The sequence below is a fragment of the Carettochelys insculpta genome, chromosome 10 (genome assembly GCF_033958435.1).
Source record: "Carettochelys insculpta isolate YL-2023 chromosome 10, ASM3395843v1, whole genome shotgun sequence".
NCBI lineage: Eukaryota > Metazoa > Chordata > Testudines > Carettochelyidae > Carettochelys > Carettochelys insculpta.
This window is the reverse complement of record NC_134146.1, coordinates 780,423-808,177: the sequence shown is the minus strand read 5'-3', so window position 1 is coordinate 808,177 and position 27,755 is coordinate 780,423. Positions and strand designations below refer to the sequence as shown.

The 27,755-nt window shown below is 48.5% G+C and overlaps 1 protein-coding gene across 5 annotated transcripts in view; it reads left to right on the top strand.

Moving 5' to 3' along the window:
• Window positions 1–27,755, top strand: part of HDLBP (high density lipoprotein binding protein) — an 81,153-nt gene that overhangs the window by 27,870 nt on the left and 25,528 nt on the right. For 3 of the 5 annotated variants that reach the window (XM_075003841.1, XM_075003837.1, XM_075003839.1), the window contains exons 2-9: window positions 17,874–17,941; window positions 19,146–19,258; window positions 20,330–20,484; window positions 21,795–22,010; window positions 24,337–24,543; window positions 25,752–25,967; window positions 26,772–26,978; window positions 27,266–27,373. In XM_075003841.1, the coding sequence (XP_074859942.1) occupies window positions 19,183–19,258; window positions 20,330–20,484; window positions 21,795–22,010; window positions 24,337–24,543; window positions 25,752–25,967; window positions 26,772–26,978; window positions 27,266–27,373 (1,185 nt within the window). In that variant the 5' untranslated portion in view covers window positions 17,874–17,941; window positions 19,146–19,182. Of the gene's footprint in view, window positions 1–10,634; window positions 10,720–11,359; window positions 11,379–17,873; window positions 17,942–19,145; window positions 19,259–20,329; window positions 20,485–21,794; window positions 22,011–24,336; window positions 24,544–25,751; window positions 25,968–26,771; window positions 26,979–27,265; window positions 27,374–27,755 lie in introns of those variants that run through there. The other 2 variants (XM_075003838.1, XM_075003840.1) reach the window with 2 other exon arrangements.

Below are 27,755 nucleotides of genomic sequence, written 5' to 3'. Positions count from 1 at the left end.
ACACAATAGGTATGTATCTAACAAGGCATTTTATCAATAACTAAACATTGCTCCTTAACAAGAAAAAGCTGAAATCGTGTCAGTTCTTTGCGTGTTTGTCTTAGAGGGAGACTAGCTGTAAGCCAACCTCAGATTCTTCTTGAAGTACTAGACTTATAATTACCTGCAACTCTCATTTACCCTGTAATAGTACTTTCACACTCAGAATTGATGCAAATATCTCAGATTATGTGGGCCCTCTCTCTTCTACCCTTTGTTCCCATTGGCCAGAATCAACTGTCTCCCAAGATGGAGTGGGACTTCAGGTCAGTGACTGGAAATTCTACGGGATCTGGCAGTTGTCATGGGTTCAGGCTGCTGTGTGAGGTCACACTTGAGTCTCTGCACCAAGAAACACCCTCTCCAGCCACCTCATTAAACACACACATAGGGGAAACATGCACACACTATATTCACACAAAACATTAAGAAAATCCCCCACTTCATCACATCACTAAACAATGCTTCCTCTTGCTTTAGTTAGTTAAAGCCTGTTATGCCCGCTGGCATGTAGGGCATCAATGAAGGTTCTCCACTTCTGTCTGTCTTTTGGCCATTTTCTCCAGTGTGTCCCAGTGTAGTTCATTCTCTTCACGTCTGCCTCAGCAGTACGCCGCCACGTTGTCTTGGGCCTCCCACGTTTCTGTCATCTTTCAGGCATCCAGTGAAGTGCTCTCTTTGCAGTGGCATCTGCCTCCCTTTTCATCACATGCCCTATCCATCTTCAGCATCTTCTCATGATGACAGAGGTCATTTCCTCCTGGTAGCATCACAAGAGCAGGTCATGGTTGGAGATCGTCTTCGGCCAAAAGATGCGAAGTAGCTTGCTAAAACTAGTGGTGTGAAAGGATGAGAGCTTGGCATGGTCATACTGTCATCTGCCAGCACTCTGAGCTGTATAGTAGTGTTGGTATGACACAGCTCTGGTACAGCTTAAGATTGGTGTGGACACTGTACTGTGTAGATCTCCATGCATTGTTCGTACTTCTGAGGCCATTTCTGGCCTTGCTTAGTCTGCTCTGGATGCTGTTCTTGGTGCCTCCATCATGGTGGATGATGCTGCCTGAGTACATAAAGCTGTCTGTGCTGGGTAAGTCTGCATCATCTGTCTTGAGTGGTGCTGGTGAATCTATGTTGAATGTCATAATCTCTGGGTTTTCCTGGTTAACTCTTAGTCCAGCCTGGCGTCCAAAGGTATATATGCGTTGTGTCTTTTCCTGCATGTGTTGTTGGGTGTGGGAAAGCAACGCAAGGTCACCCGCAAAGTTGAGGTCTTCCAGTGAGGAAAAGGATGTCCATCTGATACCCCTTGATGCATCTGCTGTTGTTCTCCGCCTTACCCAGTCTATCAGCATGTTCATCTTTACCTCTTGCCTTAGGTAGATCATGACCACCGCCTCCCCAACCCGCTGTGGTTCCTCTTTCTGTGGGGATGGTGGCGGGTGGTGGGAGTGATGTTGCACTTATCTGTCCTGTTCACTTTAGAACGCTTACCAAACCAGTAAGTTACTTTAATTCTTCAAACACATTTGCTCGGACTTTTTTGTGGTGCATTCAGTGATACTATAAGGAGGACACTGTGCATTGCCTGTAGACAAATAGTTACGTTGCTTTAGTGCCAGAGTGCCCAGAAGATTAATCAATAAACCAAAGACTTCTGACAGAGAAGCCCAGGCAGGTTAAACAGCCTCACAAATTCACCCTGACCTCAGACTCTGGTCAGATTTCTTACTACGGCAAGGGAACTTTTTTATGAAGGTACTTGGGTATGATCAGGCTATTTAGTCCTAACTAAGCCTTGGTATGGGACTGGATGCTTCTCCTTTCAACAGGAGCACCATTTAGGGATACAAACCTGCGCCATCGCTCACATGTAGACTATGAGCAACAGAAGATAGTGGGGTTGCATAAGTGTAACCGTGGGCTGAACTTGGCCAATGAAATCTTTGTGACTGATGCCTGAATCAGAAACAACAGAGCTTCACTTCCAGATCTCCAGTGAGAACTTTTTCCCTGTCCAATTGTAAATGATGGAAATTTGGTTTGGAAGTCATTGACATAGGAAGCACAGAATGCTCTTATGCCACTCTGACTCTTTTTTTTTTTTTTTTTTTTACAGCAAACTTCTTTTTTTCCCTCTCTCTCCTTGACGATCCATATTATTACAACTTAATCAAAGGTTTTCTTCCAGTGAAAAACCTGGCCCCATGCAGTAATATAGGTTGCTTGTGGGAGAGTTTCTGTATTCTGCGATGTGTGAGGCCTTCATTCCTAATTTTGCTTCCACCTTCTTTTTAAAACAGTAGTCTGCCTAAAAGAAATAAACATATACTTTCTAACACAACCTTAGTACGGTACTGCCAAAATCTAGATCAGTAAAGCTGGAAGTCCCTCAATATAAACAAGAGGGAACTTGCAAGATGTTCTTTTTGACTAGTCCTCCATTTTGGAACTCTGTTCCCTCTTTAGCCAGTTGGGCCCAGATCATCCAACATATTTAGGTTCCTAACATCCACTGATTGCAATAAAATTTAGGATCCTAAATACCACTGAGGGTAGAGCCTAGATTTAACTGTTTGGGTATGCTGGAATGTCCATTGTTTTCTCTTCTCTAATGTAACTGAGGTTGATCTATTTCTGGGCAGGTCTCTTGCATTATTTTGTAATTTCAGTGTGTGGAATAAGAACCCAGAGCACACGATGGGTGCTTGCTAGTTAAATCTTACATTTGTATACACCACTTTAACATATTTGGGTTGAGTTCAAAACAAGGCCATCCATTCTCGGGATATAAAACAAAGTTTGCATCTCTTGCAACACCAGAAAATGCTTGAAAAGCTGTTGGAAAGGTCTCATATTGTCCAAGTGTGATTGTGCTATGAAAGAACCGCATTTTTGCACCAGGCATGGAAGGGCCACAAGCTTTTTCCTTCCTAGAAATCTCTGTTCCTAAGAAGAACATGGCTAGGAAAGCTTTTGTTCTCCACTTGAATGTCCTGTTCTTAGGGCCTGACCCAGTGTCCCTGAAGGTTTTACGTCATTGTTTTGTCCCACTTTCTTTGCGTTCCTTCAGACTGGCTCTGTGCAGCTGAGCCACAGAAACTGATGACAGGTTACTGGAGCACATGCTCATCAAGTACTACACCAGTTGTCACGTTAACATCTTTTCTGTGATGATTTATTGTGCGTTCTTCTTCTCACTAGCCCTCAAGTCACTCTCCTTCTCTTTACACAGCCAACTCCACAGGGTACAAGGGAAGAGAGGGATGGGGAACTGCTTGTCATGAAGAGCAGGTGCACTCTTCTCCCTTGATGCCTTTTACCAAACCCTTACATATGTCTGACACATGGCTTGTTTTCAGTATGTGGTCACCCTGATGGAATGGTAAGCAGAGAGGGCAGTAAACACTCCTCCTCTGGAAAAGAAAGGGAAGTGACCGTGGCAGGTTTCTTCCACTAGTGTTGTTGCAGTGGGAAGAAGGGGAAGCTGATCATGGCAGCCTTCAGAGCATCATTGAGGCTTCTCTTTATCCTCCTACAGGAAATCTTCTCTGTGTGTGTGTGTGTGTGTGTGTGTGTGTGTGTGTGTGTGTGAGGGGGGGGGGTGGAGGGGCGGGACTGGGCCATGACAGGCTGTCCCCCTCTGTGGAATCTTCATAGTTCTGAGAAAAGGATGTGACAGGTTTCTTTTCCCCACCCCAACACAAATCTTCACCATAGAAGTAGAGGCAACAGATTGTGATAGGCCCTTCCAGAACCTCCTCTGCCCCAATTCCCCAGGGGCACACTCCACTTCATGCTGTGTCACTGTTCTGTAGTTAAAGCCATGTGGTTAAAAAAGCCAGATCACCTCAGTATTCCCTCAAAAGGATACAGTTGTTGAGGGGAGGTTGGACGGATATCCACAAACCTATAATGTCTCAGACTAGAACTCGGGGATAAGTGTGACATAATAGGTATATGTAGGTCCCCATCACTGATATGCTACAGCATGTCCCTATCAAATGCCATATTGACACCGAGATTTGGGAAAAGGGGGAGAAATCCCACTAGGAGTTTCCAATGGGGATTTCATCTAGCAGCGCTTCCCTGTGCTGAAGGTAACCAGGAGCCATGATAGGCTTCCTACCTGCACAAGAGCTAATTGGGTGTAGCTGAAACTACTTGTACACAGTGCCTTAAAAAGGACATGTCTCTTCACAGAGAAATGGGTGGAAATATGGCTTTGATGCTCACAGGTATTAAGGCTCGCAGCTCCTATTTAAGTCAGTGGAAGCTAGGAGCCTAAATAGTGCAGGATCTGAGAATTTCTAGCTTACTAGAAATCAGGCCAGAGAGCACAAGACATGTCTTGGTTAATATTTATTAACTTAACTAATATTAATTAGTTAATATTGGCCTAGTGTTGAGATGTTGTTTAGCTGCATGAAGGAAATAGGATCGAAAACTTTACACATCTGTTTGATTTTTTGGTTGTACCTTAAATTCTAAGTGAATCTGAAATAACAGAGGTGAGTTTCTCTGCTTTGCCTGGGACTTGTTGTAAATGTTCGGGCAATGAGGACTTTGCTACTATGAAATATAAGCCAGTAGAAGTGAAAATGTGGTCGTGGGAGGACCAGGGAAAGTGTATTGCTTTTAGCTTCTGGGTGATGTACTAGATCTCCTTATGGGTCATTTCAATGTACTTTAATTAAACACGGTCTTTGTGTGCATGCCATTACATAAAAGAAGGGAACAACTTGCTTATAAAAGTAGAGTTCCTTACCTGAGGATTTTACATTCTTAATTAAAGATTATACATTTCAGACACAATGTTCCAGATTAGCCATTTCTGGCACTCCACAAAAAGCACTCTACCTTTGTGGTGCTTTCTGTATCTGTTGAGGGAGAAGAGCCAATGCTTGCACGAACGCTGCTAGAACTTCAAAGTCCCTCTGTGCCAGTGACTCAGCAGCTGCCCTGGTTAAGGCAGATCTGAAGAAGAGCTCTGTATAGCCTGAAAGTTTGTCTCTTTCACTAACAGAAATTTGTCCAATAAAAGACATTATCACTCCCCCTTAACTCTCTCAGTTAAGGTACCTTGGTCTCACAGCCATCCATGCAGAAGCTAGCATTACAGCTATCTACTTTTCACTGCCCTAACCCAATGGATCCAATACCCAATTTTGTAGCTGGCTGAACTGGAAGTGACCTTTCAGTATGAGGTGAGTAGACCCCTACCAAACTCACTCAGATGGAAAAGAGCATGAAACCTGGTCTTTTGTGTGCTTTAACTTATACTGTACAACTCTCAGAGGGGAGACCGGCATTTCTCAAATTGAGGCTCCTCTGACCCAAAAGGGAGTTACAGGGCATCACACAATCATTTAAGCAGAGTCAGGGTATTGCCACCCTTGTGCGTTGCCTTCAGAGATGGACAGTTGGAGAGTGGTGCATGTAATGTTGACTGAGTGCCCAGCACTGAAGGCAGCACCACACCAGCAGTAGCACAGAAGTAAGGGTGGCAATACCACACCCTGTCACCCTTACTTCTGTATTGCTGAAGCAGGGCCAGAGTGGTGGTTGCTGACTAAGGGCCCTGCTCTGCAGACAGCATCAAGGGTGGCAACGCCATACCATACCATCCATTTGCACTGCTGCTACCAGCAACACTGCCTTTATAGCTTGATTCCAAGCCAGCAGCAGCTGCTCGCTAGCTGTCCATCTCTGACGGCAGTGGTACTGCCAGCAGCTGTATAGAAAAAAACAGCAGTCATGTAGCATTTTAAAGACTGACGAAATGATTTATTAGGTGACGAGCTTTCATGGGACAGACCCACTTCGTCAGATATATAGCCTTCCCAGAAGAGACTTGGGTAAATAGCACAGAGGTCCAAAAAAAATTGCAATAAAAACTGACGAATCAGATACATGGAACTGAAGGAGGGGGGCGAGGGATGCAGGAAGTTAAGTATCTTGTGCAGATGTAAGGGTAGCAAAACTACAACCTTCATACAATAACCTCACTACTTCTATACAATTCTTTTTTTAAGTTAGGACCTCCACAATTATGTCACCATGAATTTTGTGGCACCTTAAAGACTAACAGATTTGGCCATCAGCTTTCATGGGGCAAGGGCCTCCTTTGTCAGATGTAGTTTACGAAGTGGATCTTTGCAATGAAAGCTTATGCTCAAGTAAATCTGTTAGTCTTTAAGCTGCCACATGGTTTCTGCAGATACAAACCAGCATGGCTACCCTTCTGATACCATGAAATTTCAGATTTAAATGGCTGAAATAACGAAATTTGCCATTTTAAAAAGCTGATGGCCAAGAAATTGACCAAAATGGACTTTGAATTTGGTAGAACCCTAAAAATGAAGCATGATTCAAACCTACTACTTCCAAGATTGTAGGAGTATCACCTCAACCACTCAGCTACCACACCAAGTTCTAGGGTCGGGACTTTGCCATTGCCAATCTAGTTTGTATGGAAAACCTTCAGATACTACAGTGATGAGAAACAGGCCAAAACTCCAAGACAGAAAAACTCTAAAATCAACCAGAGAATGGTCTAATCTCTGTACCAAGCGGGTATATTTTTACAACCTTGTGTAAATTGATGTTGAGAAGACTGACATAGGGATCCTTAAAGATAGCTATGAGGGTGTAGGGGGAGAGAGCTCAAAGCTACAGAAGTTGACGTGGAAACTGCTGTATGTAAAAGTTGAGCCATAGGGACACAGGCTCACTGAAAGGGGAGGTGGCACCTGGCAAAGGAGGCAATTGGCCCAGATGCCCCAGGTGGTTTCATAGGCACTGCCCCCCTCAACCCCAATGCAGTGGGGCTTAGGCAGGCTGCCTGGTGACTCTGACAATTACAGACCGGTAAGTTTAACATCAGTACTAGGAAAATTAGTTGAAACAATAGTAAATAATAAAATTGTCAGACACACAGAAGAACATAGTTTGTTGGGCAAAAGTCAACATGGTTTCTCTAAAGGGAAGTTGTGTCTTACTAATCTGTTAGAATTTTTTGAAGGGGTTAACAAACACGTGGACAAGGGGGATCCAATATATGTAGTATACTTTAGATTTCCAGAAAGCCTTTGACAAAGTCCCTCACGAAAGGGTCTTGTGTAAATTAGGTTGTCATGGGATAAGAGAGAAGATCCTTTCATGGACTGAGAACTGGTTAAAAGACAAGAAACAAAGGGTAGGAATAAATGTTAAATTTTCTGAATGGAGAAGGGTAACCAGTGGTGTTCCCCAAGGGTCAGTTCTAGGACTAATCCTATTCAATTTATTTATAAATGATCTAGAGAAAGGGGTAAGTAGTGAGGTGCTAAAGTTTGTGGATGATGCTACACTGTTCAAAATACTCAAGACAAAAGCAGACTGTGAAGAACTTCAGAAAGATCTCACTAAACTGAGTGATTGGGCCACAAAATGGCAAATGAAATTTAATGTGGATAAGTGTAAAGTAATGCATATTGAAAAAAATAACCCCAAGTATACATTCAATATGATGGGGGTTAATTTAGCTACAACTAATCAGGAAAGAGATCTTGGGGTTGTCGTGCATAGTTCTCTGAAAACATCCACACAGTGTGCAGGGGCAGTCAAAAAAGCAAATAGGATGTTAGGAATTATTAAAAAAGGGGTAGAAAATAAGATAAAGAATACTGTCCCTTTATAAAACTATGGCATGCCCACATCTTGAATACTACATACAGATGTGGTCTCTTCACCTCAAAGAAGATATTTTGGCATTAGAAAAGTTTCAGACAAGAACAACTAAAATGATTAGGGGTTTGGAACAGGTCCCCTATGAGGAGAGGTTAAAGAGACTGGCACTTCTCAGTTTAGAAAAGAGGAGACAGGGTGGTGGTGGAGGGATATGTAGTAGTAGGCATCCTTCAGTCTGCATAGACTATGGATCGCTCCCTTCATAGTTTCCATTGAGGACTTCATTTACAGCGTCTACTGTGACTATGAAGACCCACACGAGAGTGACAGTCCTTGCTGCATCTCTTGCATCTCTTGTGGTGGGTGTCTGACAAGTCCTTAGTGTGCTTTCTGTGCGCTCGCTTCTCCTCTGCTAGCTGTCTGATCCTCATCTCGCCCTTCTGAAGGCCCTTGTGTAACCCCTGCCTCCATCTGCTGCGGTCATCTGCTAGTTCTTCCCAGTTGTCCAGCTCGATGTCTACCTCTCTGAGGTCTCTCTTGCAGACATCTTTGTAGTGCAACTGGGGGCGTCCGGGTGGTCTTTTGCCAGAGGCTAGCTCACCATACAGGATGTCTTTTGGAATCCTTCCATCATTTATCCTGCGGACGTGGCCAAGCCAGCGGAGCCGACGCTGCCTGAGGAGGGTGTGCATGGTTGGGATTCCAGCTTGCTCGAGCATGGTGGTGTTGGTCTCTCTGTCCTTCCATGATATTCCAAGGACGCGCCTGAGGCAGCGCAAGTGGAAGACGTTCAGCCTCTTTTCCTGGCGGGCATACAGGGTCCAAGTCTCGCTGCCATAAAGGAGGGTGCTGAGGATGCAGGCTCTGTAGACTTACATTTTGGTGTGAGTGTACAGCTTGTTGTTATTCCACACTCTCTTGCTGAGTCTGGACAGAGTTGTGGCCGCTTTTCCGATCCTCCTATTTAGCTCAGTGTCCAACGACAGGGTGTCAGGGATGGTGGACCCGAGGTAAACGAACTCGTGGACGACCTCTAACGTATAGTTGTCAATGCTGATTGATGGGGATTCAGCAACATCCTGACCGAGTACGTTTGTCTTCTTTAGGCTGATGGTAAGCCCAAAGTCCTTGCACGCTTTGGAGAACTGATCCAGCAGTTTTTGAAGCTGGTCTTCTATGTGAGACACTACAGCAGCATTGTCTGCAAACAGCATGTCTCTGATGAGGACTTCCTGCACCTTAGACTTAGCTTTCAGCCTTGCAGGATTAAACAGTTTCCCATCAGATCTTGTGTGCAGCAAGATGCCCTCTGTTGAAGATCCAAAGGCATACTTCAGGAGGAGTGCGAAGAAGATCCCGAACAATGTCGGAGCAAGCACGCATCCTTGTTTGACGCCGCTCCTGATTCTGAAAGCATCCAATAATGCGCCGTCATATTGGATGGTTCCTCTCATGTCTTCATGGAATGACGAAGTATATAAAATCATCAACAGTGTGGAGAGAGTGAATAAAGAAAAGTTATTTACTTGTTCTCATAATACAAGCACTAGAGGACACCAAATGAAATTACTGGGGAGCAGGTTTAAAACTAATGAAAGAAAGTTCTTTTTCACACAGCGCACAGTCAACCTGTGGAACTCCTTGCCAGAGGAGGCTGTGAAGGCTAGGATTAAGAGAAAGTTCAAAGAAGAGCTAGATAAATTCATGGAGATTAGGCCTATAAAAGGCTAGTAGCCAGGAGGTAGGAATGGTGTCCTTGGCCTCTGTTTGTCAGAGGCTGGATGTGGATGGCAGGAGACAAGTCACTTGATCATTGTCTTTGGTCTACCCCTTCTGGGGCACGTGGCACTGGCCAGTCAGCAGACGGGATGCTGGGCTAGATGGACCATTGGTCTGACCCAGTAATGGCCATTCTTATGATCTTAATTTAAGCATGTTCCTATAATCAGTAAGGGAGGTCAGGGGGTTTGCCACACGCTGCCCCTCCTCTGCCTCCACAGCTCCTTTTGGAAGCTACAGGGGCCGTGCCTGTGGGGAGCAGTTCACAAAGACCCTCTCTTGCCCCAGGAGCTGCTGCCTTCCTCATTCCTTCCCACACCCCCAATCCCTGCTGCAGAATTCGCACTCCATGTCTGCAACCCCCTCCCTCCTTCCCTGCCTCCCTAACCAAATCCCTCTGCCCCTGTCCAGCGTGGCAACCCCACCCTATCTCCCTTCCCGAGCAGGGCCCAGCCTGGTGAATGGGAGTGAGGGAGGAGGAAAGAAAGCACTGGAAGAAGGTGGGGTGGTGGAACGAGCGCGAGGCAGGACCCCAGAGAAGGGCTGGGACCCTGCTGTGGCTTCAGGGCAGACGTGGGACAAGGGTGTTCGCATTTTTATCAGTTGGCAACCCTGCTGGAGGGGCATGTGGCAGCCCTGGCCATGCCAGCAGCTGGCTGAGCCGCCCCGAGCACGAGCACAAGCGCAGCGCCACCCCCGCGGCAGCAGGACTGCATCTGCCCAGGCGAGGCTCCTGCCTGTGTGGGGGTCACGGACTGTTCTGCCCTGGGCCTGCAGGGAACGGGGTGCTAAAAAGTACTTCCCCCTTCTCGGACCACACCGCCCCGCCCGCACCAGCGCATGGCCGGGCCGGGCTCGCTGCCCGGGGCAGGACAGAGCTCCAGCCGAGGAACTGCCCACTGGGCAGGGGCGGCCCGTGAGCACCTGGAGCTTGCCAAGGGCCGCCCGGCCCCAGAGCGGGGAAGGGGCTTGCTGGGGCCGCACCGCGCTGCTCGGGAGCGGCGGGCAGCAGCTCCTCTGCGGCCCGGGCGCCCCTTGGGGCCGGCGCGGGGCAGCGCCCTGGCGGCGGCGCGGGGCCTGCCCTGGAAGGGAAGGGGCATGGCTCTGACGTGCGCGGCCGGGATTGGCAGCCGCCCGCCCTATATAGCTGCCGGGGAAGGGAGCTCGCCGCTTTCCCAGGAGCGTTTCGGGGCTTCTCCAGCAGAGAGAGCTAGCAGGGCACCGGCCGGAGTAAGTTGCACGGCTGGCGGGCCGGGCCCGCAGCGCTGCCGACGTGGAGGCGGAGGCGCGGCGGAGCTGTCGGCCGGCCGGCCCCGCGCCCCCACCCCGCCGAGCCGAGCCCGGGGCCGCCGCGGGGGCGGGCGGGCGCGCGGCCGTGGCTACGTGTCACTGCCGCGCAGGGCCGCGCTCGCCGCCGAACTTTGCACCAACTTTCTGCCCGGCCGAGGCGGGAGCTCGGGCCCGGCCGCCCGGGGCCACCTGCAGCTCGCGGGCTCTGCGCTGGCACGTGGGGCCCGGCCCGGCCCGGCTCGGCTCGGCTCGGCGGGGGAGGGGCGCGCCGGGAGCGAACGTGGGCTTGTGGTGATGACGCTGGCAGCGGCCGCCGGCGGAGAACGGCCCCGTCCCGTGTCTCCTGGGCTCGGGCCGGGCCTGGGTGCGAACGTCCCCGTGGCTCGGCCGCCCCCCGAGGGGCCGCGTCGCTCCCTGGCTGCAGCTGTGGGGGCTGGAGGCGGCTTGTGCCCCGGGCCGCTCCCGCGGGTGCGAGGGGACGGTGACATAACCAGCGCGGACAAAGCGAGGCTGGGGGAGGGCTGCCGAGAAAGTCGGTGTTCTGCTTTTAATTACTCGGCAACCGGGGGCTTGACTCGGACCCAGTATTGTCTGCTGAGGTGACTCTCTCCGGCGTGCTTGGGCGGGTGGGGGAGATGAAATGGGCTTCCCTGGCTGGGGCTGCCCGGGGAGGGGGAAGGCTTGAGCTTTGGCTAAGCTGGAGTTTAGAGGTACTGGGCTAACACAGCCGGAAGCCTCGTGTAGGAAAGGCACATCGGCTCTCGTGTGTTAGTCTGCCACCAATGACAGTGTGTAGGTGAGACTGAGTGGTGGTCAGGAAGGTGACCGAGACACTCTGACTGGGTTTCAGTAATGAAAAGGCTTTCTGGGTGACTCTCCTTTTGGGGAAGAGCATGAAGTAGCCATGGTTCAAAAAGCTATTGGCAGAAGCTGACTCTGTGAACTGTACCCCTAGTTAGCCCCAGTCTACTGGAATCTTTAACTGTAACAAAATGGCATGTCTTGGGATCTGGTCCAAAGCCAGATCACTCTTGCAAAATGCTATTTGCCCACGGGTTGTGTGTGGCTTTTTGCTTGTTTGTTTGTTTTGGAGGAATGAAAATGACTGTGATAAAGACAAGTGAGGTGCTTTAGCTGATGATTTCTTTGTGGCAATTGAGCCAGGTTGATTTAAAGAGAGATTCAATGTGTGACTAGGTTTTCAGTAATTCGGTCCATATAACTGCTGCTGCAAGGTTCTGATATTTGTGTCACCCTCTCCTCCTTCCTCCCGTGACTTCAAAACCAAAGTCTCAGGTGATTCATTTCAGTCGCTTCCTTTAAGGGGTTATTTCTATGCAGGTATCGCTGTTAGAATGAATATCAAAGTAATTTACTAACTTGCCCTTAATGTTCTAGTGACCTTCTAGAAAGAATTTTTCTTTCCTTGGTGTATACTTCAAATACTTGTAAAGCACCATGTCATCTTTTAGCTGTACTATAAATGTTACTTAGGATACTGACAAATTAATCCCTACAGCCACTTAAATCATTTGGGTTGCAGCTCTGTAATGAGACTAGAAGAGAGGCTCCAATTTGTCAATATTTTCATAATAATCTGGGCCCACACAGAACTTCTCACAATATTGCTGGTGTAGGGCTCTCAAATATGGAGAAGAAAGGTAACAACCCCTCTCTAACACGATTACTTTTCATCTGCAGTGCAAAACTGACCTAGCCTCTTTTCCCTTTTGTTGCTGTATCACATGGCCAACTAAAATGATCTCTGTTAACTCTAGATCTCTTTCACTAGTACCATGTCCCTGGTTCCTCTCAGCCAGTGAGTGTCGTTTGAGTATATTCCCTCCATCCCCACCCATTCATTTTCAATCACCCCTTCTAAAAATCTTTATATCACATGTCTTAGAAAGTTACAGCACAAAGTAGAGAATAGGCCTCTTGAATGTGTGCATTTATAAAGATGTTTAGTCCACTTCTCTGTGGTCACCGAACATCAGTGGAGTTGGGAATAGCACAGTAGCTTTTCAGAGCGCTTGAACACAAGTTAGCATAACACACAAATGAAGTTTGTTAATCAACTTATAATTGGCCATGTTGCGGAAGACAGGGTTTTTGTAACGGGCATTACCTGGTGTTGAACAACTGAAATGTTTCTGGGCAGCTTGTGTAAATCTCACTTTCTTACCAATCAGGTACTTATGTGTGGATGCAGTTGACTAGGGAGCGAGTTGTGATAAGTTACTGGCCCTTTAAGGTTGCACCGCCCCTTCCCTGAAGCTGCGAATGGTCACTGGTACAGGCAGTGCTGAGGTGGCATTTGCAAAAGTTACTTTCTGCTCTGCACTGACACTGCTGGCTCTGTGGGGCGCTCCTGAAATTTAGAAGGACTTTCGAATGGTTGGGAGTTCCGCCTGCCTCCTTGCGTGGGCATGCTCCTCTGTGGGCTTTAGACCAGAGGCTACCTTCTCACTTTGTTTTACTCATGCAATTCACTTGAGTAACATGTCCAGTTCCATTTGGCATTCATAGCAGATTCTGTCTTTCAAATATGCTTGCATTGTAATATGGCTTCATGTGGGGTGTGTGACTTCTAATGTGTCAAGTAACACTTTTTACTGTAAATACTGGAAAGAGGAAATTACCAAAAAAGTAAATCTTGTCATTTTGAGGGCAGATGAAGCTTGAATTAGCTTAATACCTTAGAAGTGACACGTGAACCTGTATCCACTCACTTGATCTCGAAGAGTTATATTGACTTAGATTTAGGCAAGATCAAAAGTGTATTTGAAACGTAAAGTTTTGTGAAAGGAAACTGAGGAAATGCTTCCAAAGTTAAATGGAGGGATCAGGTCAAGAGTGACCTCTGTGGCATGAACAACAGACTGAAATTTCTCCCAAGTCAGATATGACACTGCTGATATGCTAATGTAAGTTTAAGCAAGATGACTGATAGGACAACAAATTCTGTCCCACTTTTAATACAAAAAAGGGCACAGGCTATATGGATTATGAGGCAGCATAAGACATCTGAAATTGGACTACTAATTAGACCAGCTGGATTGCTGGATCTTTCACAGACCATCCTGGAAGGATGAATTAATTTCCTTCCCCTCGGAAGGCAGAGTGGAGCCTACGCTGCTCAGTCAGGAATGTAAGGATACATCCACACAGCAGTTAAACAAGCATGGCTGGCCCGGTCAGCTGGCTTGGGTTATGGGGCTATACTGTTGTAGCTTCTTGGGCTGCGGCCTGGCCTTTAGAATGGCCTCCTGGGCTCTCGGAGCTCAGGCGCCAGCCTGACTCTGGATGTCAGTGCCACAGTGTTAGTCCTGCAGCCTGAGCCAGATGAGCTGCCAGTATTTAATTGCTGTGTAGACATCCCCTAAGTCAGAAGGATGCAGAGCTAGAGGCCACTCTTACAGCAGGCAGTGCTGTGGCCTGAGAGAGGCACAGGGGACAGCTACTGACCATGGGCGAGAACTGAGTTTTGAGGTAGCTATAAAATAGGAGGGATCAAGGAGGGGATACGCCATAGTGTTCGTGACTGATCAGTCTCTAGGTTGGCTATATTTAGGAGTGCTTCTAGCTGAAAGCACTTTTTTCCAATATGCTTAATAGGATACTTGCAAGAAATACAGATTGAGTCCCTACCTCAGAGATGGGTAAGCAGCCCCCTGAGGGGAATCAAACCTTGTGGCAAGTGACAAGGTGGAGCTTTGTAGGGTGCTGACCCACCCACCCTTTCTGCTTTGTGCATTTGATTATATATGTGATGTGATTTAACACGATTAACCAAATGTAAATCATTTTAATTAAAAATAGATTAAAATGGCACATGATTTGCTTCTGCAGTTCAAAAAATGCTGATCCTATTGAAACTCTAAATTGTGGCTTGCCATGTAGTCTCCTAGATTTGTTCTTGCATACACTCATTTCCCATGTAGAAGAGACTCTGTCCCTTGTTATCTTTCTTCAGAACAAAATTTTAATATATCCAGGTACCATGTTGAGTCCCTTTGCTTAGGAACTGCAGTTCATCCAATAGGCATCTGAAATTTCCAGTGACATGAAGCCATTTAAAGCATGAGTGTGTGGCTTGTTGGGTGAAAAGTATGGTCATACCACCCCAAAAGGTGTGGCATACCCTGGGGTTTCATTAGAGGTCCATTTATCTGAATGTACTGACTTGATGGTCACTTTGGTTGCTGTCTGGTATGACCTGAGGATGTATCTCGTGGCTTGAAAAGTTTTGGAGACTGACACTCTTAGGTTTTGTCTACACTAGTGATCAGCCTGAGCGGGGAATAATAATGATGTGCTTCAATGAATATGCAGCACCTCATTAGCCTAATTTCCCCCACAACAACTTCAAAGCTGCAAACTTTGAGGCCCTGGCATGCTGTGTAGCAGTGGGCACTTCAAGAATTTTTTGGGAGTAAAGGCACTTCAAAATTGTGCAGGTACTTCAAAGTGCCCATGGCTACCTGGCATGCCAGCGCTTCAGAGTTTGAACCTTTGAAGTTGCTGTGGGGAGAATCAGCCTAATGGGGTGCTACATATTCATCGAAGCACTTCATTATTATTCCTTTCTCAGGCAGATTATCGTGCCCCTTTGGAGAAAGGGGCTAGCGTAGACACAGCCTTAGTGTGGTGTGCTGATGATGGAGCGGTGATTCATGCTGTTAAACCTGCTTGGGGATTCCTTTCCCGAAGTACATTGCTCTGGCATCCATGGCAAGGCAAATCACCACATCACGTGACCTGTGTGAAACCAGCAGCTGTGCTCCAATTTTCCTGTCCGCAGTGCACACCCTCTTGACCTTAGCCACAGCCCCTGAGGAGCAGAGCATGTGCAAAGTGAGCCCACCCCGGTCTGTAGGAAGTTATGGGCTCCTCTGTGAAATGTTACTGCCAAATGACAGTGATTTTCAGGGTGCCTGTAGCCGGGTTCTGTACACCACTGAAATCTGCAACTCCCGCGCAGACCAGGACTGCTATTGCTGGGCTGTAGCCTTGCTGCTATTCACAGGTCGGTCACTGCTGGATGAAGACCTCTTCAGCCATACTAGTGTCCATGGTGTCAACAGCTCTGGCTGAGACTCTGCACCTTGGCAAAAACAATTTGGGAAAGGTGTGGCAGCGAACCCTTTCTTTGACTGTAGCATCACCCATTTGAGGCTATGAACCTTGATGTTCTCACATGCACCTTCCCTCAGCCTTTCCCCTGGTGTTCCCTGCTCGCTACAATCACTCTGCGGTGGTGGTTTCTGGTCATACAGCAGACGCATTAGTTGTTGTAGCCGGCAGGGAATCTGATTCATATCAGGTGTGCCTAGGCCTGATCCCAAGGCCAACCGAAGACTGGGAAGACCTTTGGGAGTCTCTGCAGTGAGTGCTGCTTTTGGATCGGGCCCTGATATTGTGACCTGATTGCAACTCTTGTCCTTTGCTCCCCTCCCCCACCCCAGCCAATCACCATGGTGTCTTGTCTCATTTACATTGTGATGTCTTAACAGCAAAGACTGTGTCTTTGGCTTTTGTGAACCTTCTAGCTTGCTTTGGGGCAGTCAGAGGAATGATATGTACTGGCTTACGGGAAAGGGGAGGAAAGACTTGGTGAGAGATGAGCTTCATTTGCGGATTGCTTAGAGCAGGGCTCAGCAGTCACGTCTGATGGGGTGAGGGGGCCCAGTGTGGGAATTTGCCAAATGGTGAAGGGCCACACTCTTGCATGATAGTCTGAGTGCAGAAAGCTCAGTGTGAAGGACTGAGGTGCAGGAAAGGGTGTGGGAGGGAGTTCGGGTGAAGGAGGGAGCTGTGACTTGGGGCAGGCAATTGGGGTACAGGAGGAGTATGCATGTGCCTGCAGGACAGGATTCTGACCTGGGTGAGGGGTCTGTGGTCTTGGAGGGGATTGTGACCTGAGGCAAGGATGCAGGAGGCAGGGCAAGATTTTAGTTTATGACCTGGGGCAGGGGATTAAGGTGCAGAGGATGGGAGGGAAGAAGTGGGATGTCAGGTGCAGGCTCTGACAGGGAGGCGCTTACCTAGGCGTCTCCTGGCCAGCAGGTCCCTTGGGCAGGCTTTCTGCCTGCCCTGCCCCTGTACGCACCTCGGAATGGCTGGCTGCAGAGCCCGTGTGTTCTGAATGCTGCTGGGAACAGGGCGAGATCGAGAGGCTTGACACACTGTTCCTTGACTCCAACACAAGCTCGCAGTTCCCATTGGCTGTAGTAGTGCTCAGAGAACATGGCCCCATAGCTGGCTGCTTCGTGGGCAGAGTGGGGTCGGATGCCTGACTGAGGCTTCCTCTGCGCTGCAGGCTGGATTTGGCAGCTTGGCCCGCCCTGACTTGGAACCTCTTCCGAGCAAATCGGCAATACTTGTAGAAGGTGGCCTTGTCCCCTCCAGCTGATTTAGACATTTCCATACAGGCAACCCCTAAAAACCTAACTTCAAAATCTGTCGTTCAAGGGCAGGCTGACCCCACAAAGTGGGCGTACTTGACAGAGGCATTTTGGGGGTGGGGGGGTGTGTGTGTGTGTGTGTGTGTGTGTGTGTTCATTCTAGCCAGCAGTTGTCTGTGTGTTAGCTGTCTGTCTCTCCGTCTTGGGTTTCTACATTGATTCACCCAGGCTTCACTAAACTACATTCCTAACTTCTGACTACTGTCAGTTTTATTGGCAGATTTTCAGGTTTTTTTCCAACTAGATGTGCTGCTGTTGATTCTGTGGGATTTTTTTTTAAAAACCTTCAAGCTTTCAGTTCTTCTACATCTGTTACTAATCTGCTGTATTCCTATCTTCTACTACATAGACTGGTAGGCAGGGTAACCAAACTAAGTTTCCTATGGGATTTAGCTTTGCGCTGGTGATTCCCTATGGCTGTGGTTAAATAATATGGAGGAAATGCAGCGATGTGTGTGTTAGTGCTAGAGGTTTACTGAGGATGGGTGAGTTTGGAATGGCACAGAAGCTTGTTTAGTGTGAAACAATACAGTAAAGGCAACGCTTTGCTGTCCTACAAGATTGGAGGTGTTGTGTTTTCTGTTGTCTGAGAGCCAAATTAATAACTACCTTTTTCTTTCTATTAAGCAAAAGCTGGCAGGCTGACGAACAGGCAGCTTACAGGACGGACTTCCTGGCTACTGACCATTTAGCTGGTAAGTTAACTGTTCGTATCAATCAGACTTTCCTGTTCCTGGGCCACTGGCTCAGCAAAGAAACTACCAATGTTCTGCAGCAGCCATCTGTCCATCGTTAAACCTTAAAGGTTTGCTTGAGGGACCATTTTTCTGTAGTTTCATCCCACCTGGGATCAGCATATGGCCATTGTAGTTTGAAAACAACAACAAAGCCCCACCTTGATAAATTTGGATGAAGTAATTAGTGAGTGCTGGTCTGCTTGTGTACCACGCTTCTGTAGGTATAAACTGTGGACATTCCTCCACTCCAGACTTGGAGCACTGAGCTTAGAATATAGAAAGTTGGGCTGTGTTAAATTCAGTTATTGGACTGAACAAAAAGCTTGAGATGGAGGTGGGGAGGGGCACTATGGATGGCTTTCTCCTTTTTAAAGCAACTTTTTTCAGGACTTGAAATCCACCTCCTGACTAAGTAACTCATACCTTGCTCTGGGGAGTAAGTTTCACACAGCTTGGATGACTGTAGGTCTGGCTTGCCAAGCTGGTAGTGATTTGGTGCTGGAGCTGACTGAAAGGAGGCGAAGAGTACCTCGGAGGAATCTGAGAGCCTTGCTAAATGCTTATTTGCTGCTAATGCTTTGTTCTGTGATAGTACTCCAGACAGAGAAAACAGGGGAGCCAGGACAGGAGTTCACACAGTAGAAACTGGAAGCAGGGGCTAGGCAAGATACCAAAACTTTCACAGGGGCTGTATTGTCCATTGGAATAATGGAAGACTCAAGTCCATTGGTAAACAGGAAGAAAAATGCTTAGAAGTGGCTTTTTGCATTCCACTGTTCTGCGGAGGTGTGGTCGCTAATTAATTGAGCTGTGCAAAATCTCTGGCTATTTTGCTTTCTGTGTTTACAAATTGGATACGGATATGAAATTTGGAATCCATGCTGGGCTCTAGTAATGAACTAGACACTTACCAACAGTTTGTCCCTAGATGACAAATGTGTAAGTGAGAAATGGTTTCCCCTTGATACTGAAAGCATCTCTTAAAGTTACTGCTTCCTTCCTGGAGGTGTTGGACTACGGTTTACTGTATTTGAGAGCTTCCATAAACCACACCAGATGAAGTTCTGAAGCTAGTTTCTTAAATTCTGCCCCTGGGGAGCTCCACCTTTATTTGTGTTTATCATGATCCTGGTGATAAGCAGTGCACCCTTCTGTCTCCCAGTGGCATACCCGGATTGTGTGTAGGTGGGAAATCGACAATGAGCTCTGTGGCAGTTTTGACCCAGGAGAGCTTCGCTGAACACCGCAGCGGCCTGTCTCAGCAGCAGGTGAAAGGTAAGATTGTCACCAAGTTCCTATGAAATCCCATTTGCTATCTGCTGCACACATGGGGTTCCTCCTGCTGCTTCTTCAAAGTTGCTAGGCTACTTGTGGGTAGCCAGGGAGGAGGTCTCCTTATTCATAGGCTGTCTGGACCATCAGATCATGGCTGCCCAGAAGGGTAGTATATATTTCATATCTGTTTTGCCCAGATGTAAAGGACACTAGAGAAGCAGGCCCACAGCCTCTACAGGGACTCCTCATGTCAGCAGATGGTAACAACAGTGGGATGTGCTGTAGAACATGGTGCACCTGGGAGAGCAAAAGACAGTGATGGGAGAGGACTTGCTCTTCCCATAACAGGATCCGGTGGGGGTGGGAGAGGTTGTTTCCTGTCACGCTCATGCAGGTTTTTGTGGCTGGAGCTAAGTGAGAGAAGATACTGCTGGACTTCCTACCCTTCCAACACAGCAGGCCAGCTCTAACTTCTGAAGAGTTGCACCTGCTTCACAACAGGTCTTATGTCAGTCTGGTGTGCCTAAAGCCCTTAAACGTTCCGTAGTTGATCATACCTGAGCTCCGCTCTCTTCTGGACTTTCTTTGCTCTGTTTGCTCTGTACCTCCATCTCCTTCCTTCTTTTTGCCTCAGATTGACTCCTCACCTGCTGCTTCTTCCATCCTCTCTTGCCATGTCTCATTCTTTGCTTACAGCTGATCCCTTCTTAACTAAACCCACCTAAATAAATACATATTGTGTCACTAATGTACAGTTTGCTTCCATCACTTGGTTCACTCTGCTGGTGTGTTCTGCTCTTTTCCCCTCGCGCTGTAAGGTCTGTTTAGATGGTAATCTATTGGGTGGGTGGGGAAACAATTTGTCTGCTTCTCTTTGTTTGGTACATAGTGCAGTGGGGCCCTCTTCTGGGTTGGTCCTTAGGCCCTGCTGTAATAAACATAACTTCTGACTGATGGTTCTAGTGGTGCACAGCCTATTGCCCCCAACCCTACCAAAATAGCTATCTGCAATGGGCAGAAATGGGAGAATTGTCTGCAGTTAAAACTTTCTATTGTTTGCCTCATTTGCAGTTGCAGCTTTGAACTCTGAAGAGGAGAATGACCCTCCAACTTACAAGGATGCCTTTCCTCCCCTCCCTGAGAAAGCAGCATGTCTGGAAAGTGCCCAGGAGCCAGCTGGTGCCTGGAGCAAAATTCGACCAATCAAGGCTTCTGTCATCACTCAGGTTGGTGGAAGCCAAACTTCTTGCTCTCCCTGACATACAGATGAGTAGGGCCCTGCTCTTAGCATGCCTGGTGGGGTAATCAGACCACCTCTAGCGGCGTTGCCCCAGGACTTGTGTTCCAGGCAGCACCCTGTGCTCTGACTGCCTCCTCTACTGGTGTAGCACAGGGCTTTCTTGCTTGGGAGCTTCCTCTGCCAAGCCACTCCAGCTGGGCTTCACTGTGATTTGGTAGGGGGATTCCACTCCTGTGCACTCCACTGGTTCATGGGAGGTGGGAGAGTCAGCTCTGAAATGGCAGGGGTGCCTGCCTCAATCTGTCCCTGGTATGGACTGCAAACCCAGCTGGGGTTCTCCCAACAACACAGGGGAGATCCTACCCTCTGTCACTTCCCAGAACCTCCTCTGGCTGCTGGGAGGGTGTTGCCTTTCGAGTCTGGCTCTCAGTCCTTAGTTCTATGCTGCCTCCAGTTTTGGGGACCCTCTACAACAACTTTGCAAACCGCCCCACGATCCCATTCTGGGTCAGACTTCTCTCCCCTCCCACCGGTTACAAGACCTGACATTTCAGATGTAAAAATTGTGGAAAAACAATTTAAAATCTTCTGGCCAGGAAATTTGACCAGAATGGGCTGTGAATTGGGAGGGCCCTACAGCTGAGCATCCCTTAACTCAGTAGGGAGTGTGCTGTGGGAGTGGGGAGTGTGGTTGTCTCCTCCCCAGTGAGGTTGAGAAAGGAGGTACTGTAGTGGAGAGCGACATGCCAAGAGGGTTAAAGCAAAGGGCTCTGGTTGCAGAGAGGGTATACCTGGCTTTTCTGTGGGAGAGGAGATACTCTCATTTTATAAACAGTGTTGGTAATCCTGAGAATGGACAAGAATATGCAGAGTTCTAATAGCGAATACTAAAACTGAAAACACGAGTTCATGCTTCAGGACTTATGCTCATCCCTAACTTGAGTTAGACTGAAATCTTTCTGGGAACAGGCTATCCTACATCTGCCTGCTGTGGGGTTCTTCCTCTGAAATCATGTGATGCTGGGTAAGAGGGGAACCTTGGTTCTGACTGGGTAGAACAGTGGCTATTGTCTGGTATGCAGAGGATTCCTGTGGCATATATAAAGCATCTTGTTAAAACTGCCCTAACTTGATGGCTCAGTCTACTGCATAAGTATCTTAATTATTGCAAAGGGTGAAGATCCAGTGTAGTAACCCTGTTCAAAGCCTAAATGGTAGGGCTTGTCCATATATCTCAACAGCCTGTGTCAGGCTGTATCATCTGTCCTCATCTCCCCTGTTGTATGGGTTGGTCAGGTGTTTCACGTACCACTCGAGGAGAGGAAATACAAGGACATGAACCAGTTTGGAGAAGGAGAGCAGGCCAAGATCTGCCTGGACATCATGCAGAAGACTGGTGCTCACCTGGAGCTCTCTCTGGCAAAGGACCAAGGCCTTTCAATCATGGTCTCTGGCAAGCTGGAAGCGGTCATGAAAGCTCGGAAGGAAATTGTCGCTCGGCTTCAGACACAGGTGAGAGTATCCAACTGTGCTCCTTTACTTCTCTTTGCCCTTTCCCTGGATGCCCAGCTGCTTCGAGGCCCTTGGGCCTGGGTGCTCGTAAACCGAAGGCTTGTCATTAGATGACTAATCTGGTTTTGCCTAGCCTCTTCAAAAGGAGCAAATGATGAGTCGCAATGGAGAGCAGCCTTGAAACAGGGTTCAAAGCTAATTACAGGCCCTGCTGCAAACTCCTCCCCAGCTAGATCCCTGCAACATCAGCTGTACAGAGAACACACTGCAGGCCTTTAAGATGAAGCTGATATTGCTTGGGACAGAGGCCAGCTATTAGCCCAGCAGATACACACAGCTGAGTGAAGGAGGCTGAGGAGAGGCATTACAGAAAGTCATTCCATCAGGGGTTTGGATGAGAGCTTCCAAGTGGGGCTTCACTCACCAGAACCCACAGGTGCTGTTGTGCCCTCCTCTCGCAGCTACATATTTTTTATAATGTTTGTGCTCAAGGGAGCATTACCACAGCTTTTTGGGGTGGGGGCGGGGGGAGTCTGCATCTCTCAGCTCACTTCTGACTTGCTGTTAGTTTGTCCAGTGGAGGCAGGTGCCTGTGCTAGCGTTAATGTGGGCACCATAATGGTGCCTTTTCACCTGCTCCTTGTATCAGACCAGCTGGTGAACTGGACAAGCTGTAGGCTGGGGTGCATCTGGGAGTGTTGCAGGAGAGCATGTTTTTGTTCAGCTATAGCACCTGCATGGACGCCAGCCTAAGGCTTCCTATTGCACTTGCCCAGAGACTTTGTCCTTCCCTGCTTCATTTCTGCATCTCTTCTCTCAGGCCAGAAGTAGCAGGCAGTAGAGAGTTGTCTCTGGGTGACACCCCCGAGGGTTTTTGGTTTTGCCTTGACTTTGGCTGTTGGTGTAATTTCTAGTCTTGATTGACATGCATGGGCATCAAGAGATCCCATAGGATCATACTGATGGACCACCAAGATAGCAGAAAGGTTAATAACAAAGCACTGGGCTATACAAGAAAAGGAATAGCCCCTGCCAATAGTACAGTACACATTCAGATGCCCCACTTCAGTAGTGAGCGAGGGTTGCCATCCCATAGGTGCTTGCCCTCTGAAATTAGCACTTCCTTGATTGAGTTGCTGTGAACAAATATATTGGTCTTGCCCATTTTTAACAGCAGAGGCCAAAGTCTAAATCTACACTTGCCCACCAGGCATTTTCTCTAAACCAGGGCCAGGTGTGATACAGCCCATGGAGTGGATCCAGCCCACCAAGCCTCTGAATCTGGCCCATGGCCCACTCCTAAGCCTGTGGAGGTGGGAGAGGTTGTGAGGCACTGCCACCACCTCCAGCAAAATCTCACTTACTGGCTAGTTTCATAGGAGCCGGGTGTGATTTTTCTGGCCAATAGGAGCAGAGAGATTTTGCTGGGGGTGGGGTGGGGGCCAGCCTGCGAAGTCTCTCTCTCTCTCTCCCCCCCCCCCCCCCCTGCAGTGTAGAGAGCCACATGAACACCTGGTGGGCTGGGGCTGCTGGCACAGGGGAACCTGCTGAGAGGGCTGCTGGCCAGGAGCTGCTTATGTACGTGCCTCCTGGCCAGAGCCTGCTTCTGGCACCCCACCCCAAGTCCCTCCCAGGCCAGAATCATGTCCTGCACCCAGACTCGGCACTCCTGCCCCAGCTCACAGCCCAAACCTTCTGCACCCTTCTCCCCCGTGTCCCAGGTCACAACTCCCTCTCAGATGCTTTACCTGCTCCCACATCCTTGCACCCAGCCTCTGTACCACAACCCCCTTCAGCCAAGCTCCTTCCCAGACTTCACACCCTATCCTGCACCTCAGTTCCCTACCTCAAGTTTCTTCTATGCCAATCTTCGTCCCCTGCACATCTTCCAAGGAAAAGCACGGTCCTTGACCACTTCCCAAAAATCTTGCAGTGCCCCTGCCTGTCAAAAATTATTGTCCACTCTTTCTCTAACCTGTAGCTGCAGTACAAAGTTCCTTTTACTGCCTCTGCCCATAATGTCTCTAGCTCACTGCTGTCAGCAGCTAGGGGACTTCGTTATCCAGAGCTTCCTTGTCACACCTCTTACAAGATTGAAATCACCTCAAAATACAGCTGTTTGGTTGAGGAAAAGCAACTTTTCATTTTTGCTGCTAATACAGGCTCCACCAAGGGAAATCACCTAGTACCTTACCCCTGAGAGAGAACATAGCCATGGGTTAAGGGAACATGTCCTGTTCTGTAGTACTATCCTGGGAGGCACCTAGCTGTTTCTGACCATGACTGATGCGTGTACTTACTCCCAAGTTTGGCTGCTTTGTCACAGGCTTCAGCGACAGTTGCCATTCCCAAAGAGCATCACCGCTTTGTCATCGGCAAGAATGGCGAGAAGCTGCAGGACCTGGAGCTCAAAACTGCAACCAAAATCCACATTCCCCGCCCGGACGACTCCAGCAACCAGATCAAGATCACCGGCACCAAGGAAGGGATAGAGAAGGCCCGACACGAGATCCTGCTGATCTCCGCCGAGCAGGTATTTGCGGGGCTCCTTCATCTTCTCAGCTTTCCGGGAGCAGAGGGATGCAGGCTGCCTCACAGGCAGTGCTGCCACAATGTACAGAAGGACCATAGTGCTGTAGAGAGGCAATGCTGCCCTAATGCTCAGAGGACAGCTCTAGGAGTCAGAAGCCCCAGCATCAAGCTGTGACCTCTACCGGCTCTGATCCTCCACCTTTGTAGGAAAACAAAGTTGGATAGGGAGTATTACCACTTGAAGATGTCATGACAGGGTGGGAAACCTGTGGCCTGCAAAGTTTCTCCTGCCCCACTCCACCCCTCGCATCAGGGAGTCTACGCTGGTACTTCGGTTCTGCAGCCCCATGGCTGGAGTGTGAGTTGAGGTGGGAGGGGAGAGTCCTGAGCCTTGGAGCTTGCAGGCCAGTTTGGCCCCTCTCTTCCCCCCCCCCCCCCCCCCCCACCGGCTCTCCCTGCTTGGGCAAAGGAAGCGTCTCCTCGTACTGCATTTCCATCTGCCCCGGTTGGGGAAGGACAGCACAGAGAAGCACTGGCCTGGAGGCTTGTCCCCACTGCTCCCCTTGGCCAGAGGAGCAGCATGGAACCACATGTTTCCCATAACCCTCACACACCCATCTGCTGTCCACACACTCAACCTCCTGCCCAGACCCTGCACCGCAGCCCACTCCCACACCCTCCCTCCTGTCCAGCCCTGCACACCCAGCCACCTCCTTCACACAGAGCCCCTCATTTTTGGTCCCATTCCAGAACCAGCGGGGTGCCTACAAAATCTAATTCTTCTGGGGAACCAGAGATAGTAATCTGACTGTGGGGAAGCCCAGAAACCTCTGCCTTTCTTGTGGGGCTGAAGCAGGAAGGGAGTGAGGCATCTCCTTTGGGCCACATCAGTGTGGCCCCCACCAACTGACTTTTTGTTTGTTTTTTTTTTGTTTTGTTTCTCTATGCGATGAGCTCCTTTCACCTATGGCTTTTTCATCCAAAGAAGCCTCATGGATGGATGGGAATGTTGTGATGGGGGTAGTAAGGCTCTTAGTGCATCTTTATGGGAACTGAAGATTTAAGGGCTAGGATTATGAAGGATATTTGTATCTGGGGGGATAAGGCACCCTTAGAGAAGGGTAAGAAGTCTGGCTAGTAAGCAGTGGGGACTTTGTCTGGAACATACCCCTGGAGCACCGATTAATCGGTCTGGCTTTGCCTTTGAAGGATAAGCGTGCTGTGGAAAGACTGGATGTGGATAAAGTGTACCACCCTTTCATTGCTGGCCCCTTCAACAAGCTGGTGAGCGAGATCATGCAGGAGACAGGGACACGCATCAACATTCCACCACCCAGTGTCAACAAGACCGAGATAGTCTTCACAGGTGAAAAGGAGCAGCTGGCCCAAGCTGTAGCTCGTATTAAGAAGATCTATGAGGAGAAGGTACAGATGCTGTTAAGAGAATCTCGTATTCGTAGCTGCCTTTTCCTCCCTCTGTGTCTTACCCACCACTCATGCCTCATGTTGGTCCCTTCTTGGTGCCCTTCCCAGCAAAAGTGTTTGCTGGGTCTGGTCTCCTGTTGGACAAAAGCAGGTCTTATGGTGGGGTGAGTTACTGAATTCTCTCAAGAGTTTCTCTTGTGGTCAGCCTGCCACAAGTGGTCACATCCGATTTGGAACTAAAATAAAACTGAGGAAAGGTGGAATTTCTGGGCAAATGGGGCTTGAAGACTGGGCTTGCTGGCTTGGTAGAATAGAAGCAGCATACATGTCGTCTCTTCTGTTAACTCCCTGCTAGCTGCTATTGATGATCCAGCTGTGAATTTTAGTGCTGCACCCCCCAGCTAAGTCTGAATTGTTTCACTTTTTCTGAAACCCTGAGTGTCTCTCTCCTGTTCTATTGCAACTGGCTATCTCTTTGAGAACACAGTTGTGAATCAGGACCTTATACCAGATATGAAATACAAGTGTGCAGGCACTTAGGGCTATCCTTGCCCTGGGGAATTTACTGTCATAGCCAATAGCTTTACTTCAAAATCCTTGTGAGCACTTAATTTGATCGTCAGTTCCAGCAGGAGCCTAACCATTGTCCTAGATTATCCTTCAGGTGGCTGAGTGGTTCTTCCTAACCCTGCTCCTTTCTGGGCAAAATTTTTTTTTACACTATCTCTGGTTGCTCTTCCCTCCTGCCTTCTTTTCTGTCCGTGATCCTTGCAACTGACTCCTTCGTGTCTTTTCCTTGCACAGAAAAAGAAGACTACGACCATTGCAGTGGAAGTGAAAAAGTCCCAGCACAAATATGTCATCGGTCCAAAGGGGAATTCCCTGCAGGAGATCCTAGAGAAAACTGGAGTCTCAGTCGAGATCCCACCCACTGACAGCAGCTCGGAGACGGTGATACTGCGTGGTGAGCCTGAAAAACTTGGGCAGGCATTGACTGAAGTCTATGCTAAGGTAATGGTTTCTAGTATATGTCATCTTAAACTACTGGGCCGTCTCTCTTCAGATGCCCCCAGTGAGCAACTTCCTGCATTACCCTGGCTAAAGGGCATAGATGGGAGTGGATCCCAGAGCATTTGGAGGTCATGAGCACTTCCTCTGCTCTTTTATGTGGATAGCAAACTTGAGAACTCTGCCAACAGGCTGGTGCTGGGGTGAAAGATGTCACAGTCCTTGTGTGGTGGGTATATTGTGATAGGCCTTCGTAGTCACTCATGTTTGTAGTCTTTCCTCTTCCCTAGGCTAACAGCTTCACCGTCTCCTCTGTTTCTGCCCCCTCTTGGCTTCACCGTTTCATCATTGGAAAGAAAGGACAAAATCTGGCCAAAATCACTCAGCAGATGCCAAAGGTACAGATGGTCCATGGTGGCCACACCCACCCTGCTTGACTTCTCCACCTTTCTCCTTGGAGAGGTAGTCTCTGCCCTTTTCTCCTCAAGCCTCTCCCACTAGGCTGGACAGACACTTTTAGAAAGGAGATGCGAATGTGCCTCTTTACAAAATGCTCTTGCACGTGGTATCCATGCTACCACTTTTCCATTCAGAATATCTCCCTTTAATATAGGTTCAGATAACCACTGGGACAGGTTGAACCTTCATATGAAAGATTGTGCCACTCTTATTAAATAACTATGAGAGGTAGTAATTGCATTAAGGGAAACAAGAAGACTTTAGAAGCAAGAGGAAGACTGAGGGGCAGGGTAGGCCCAGTGCTCAGTGCGGAGGGAGAAA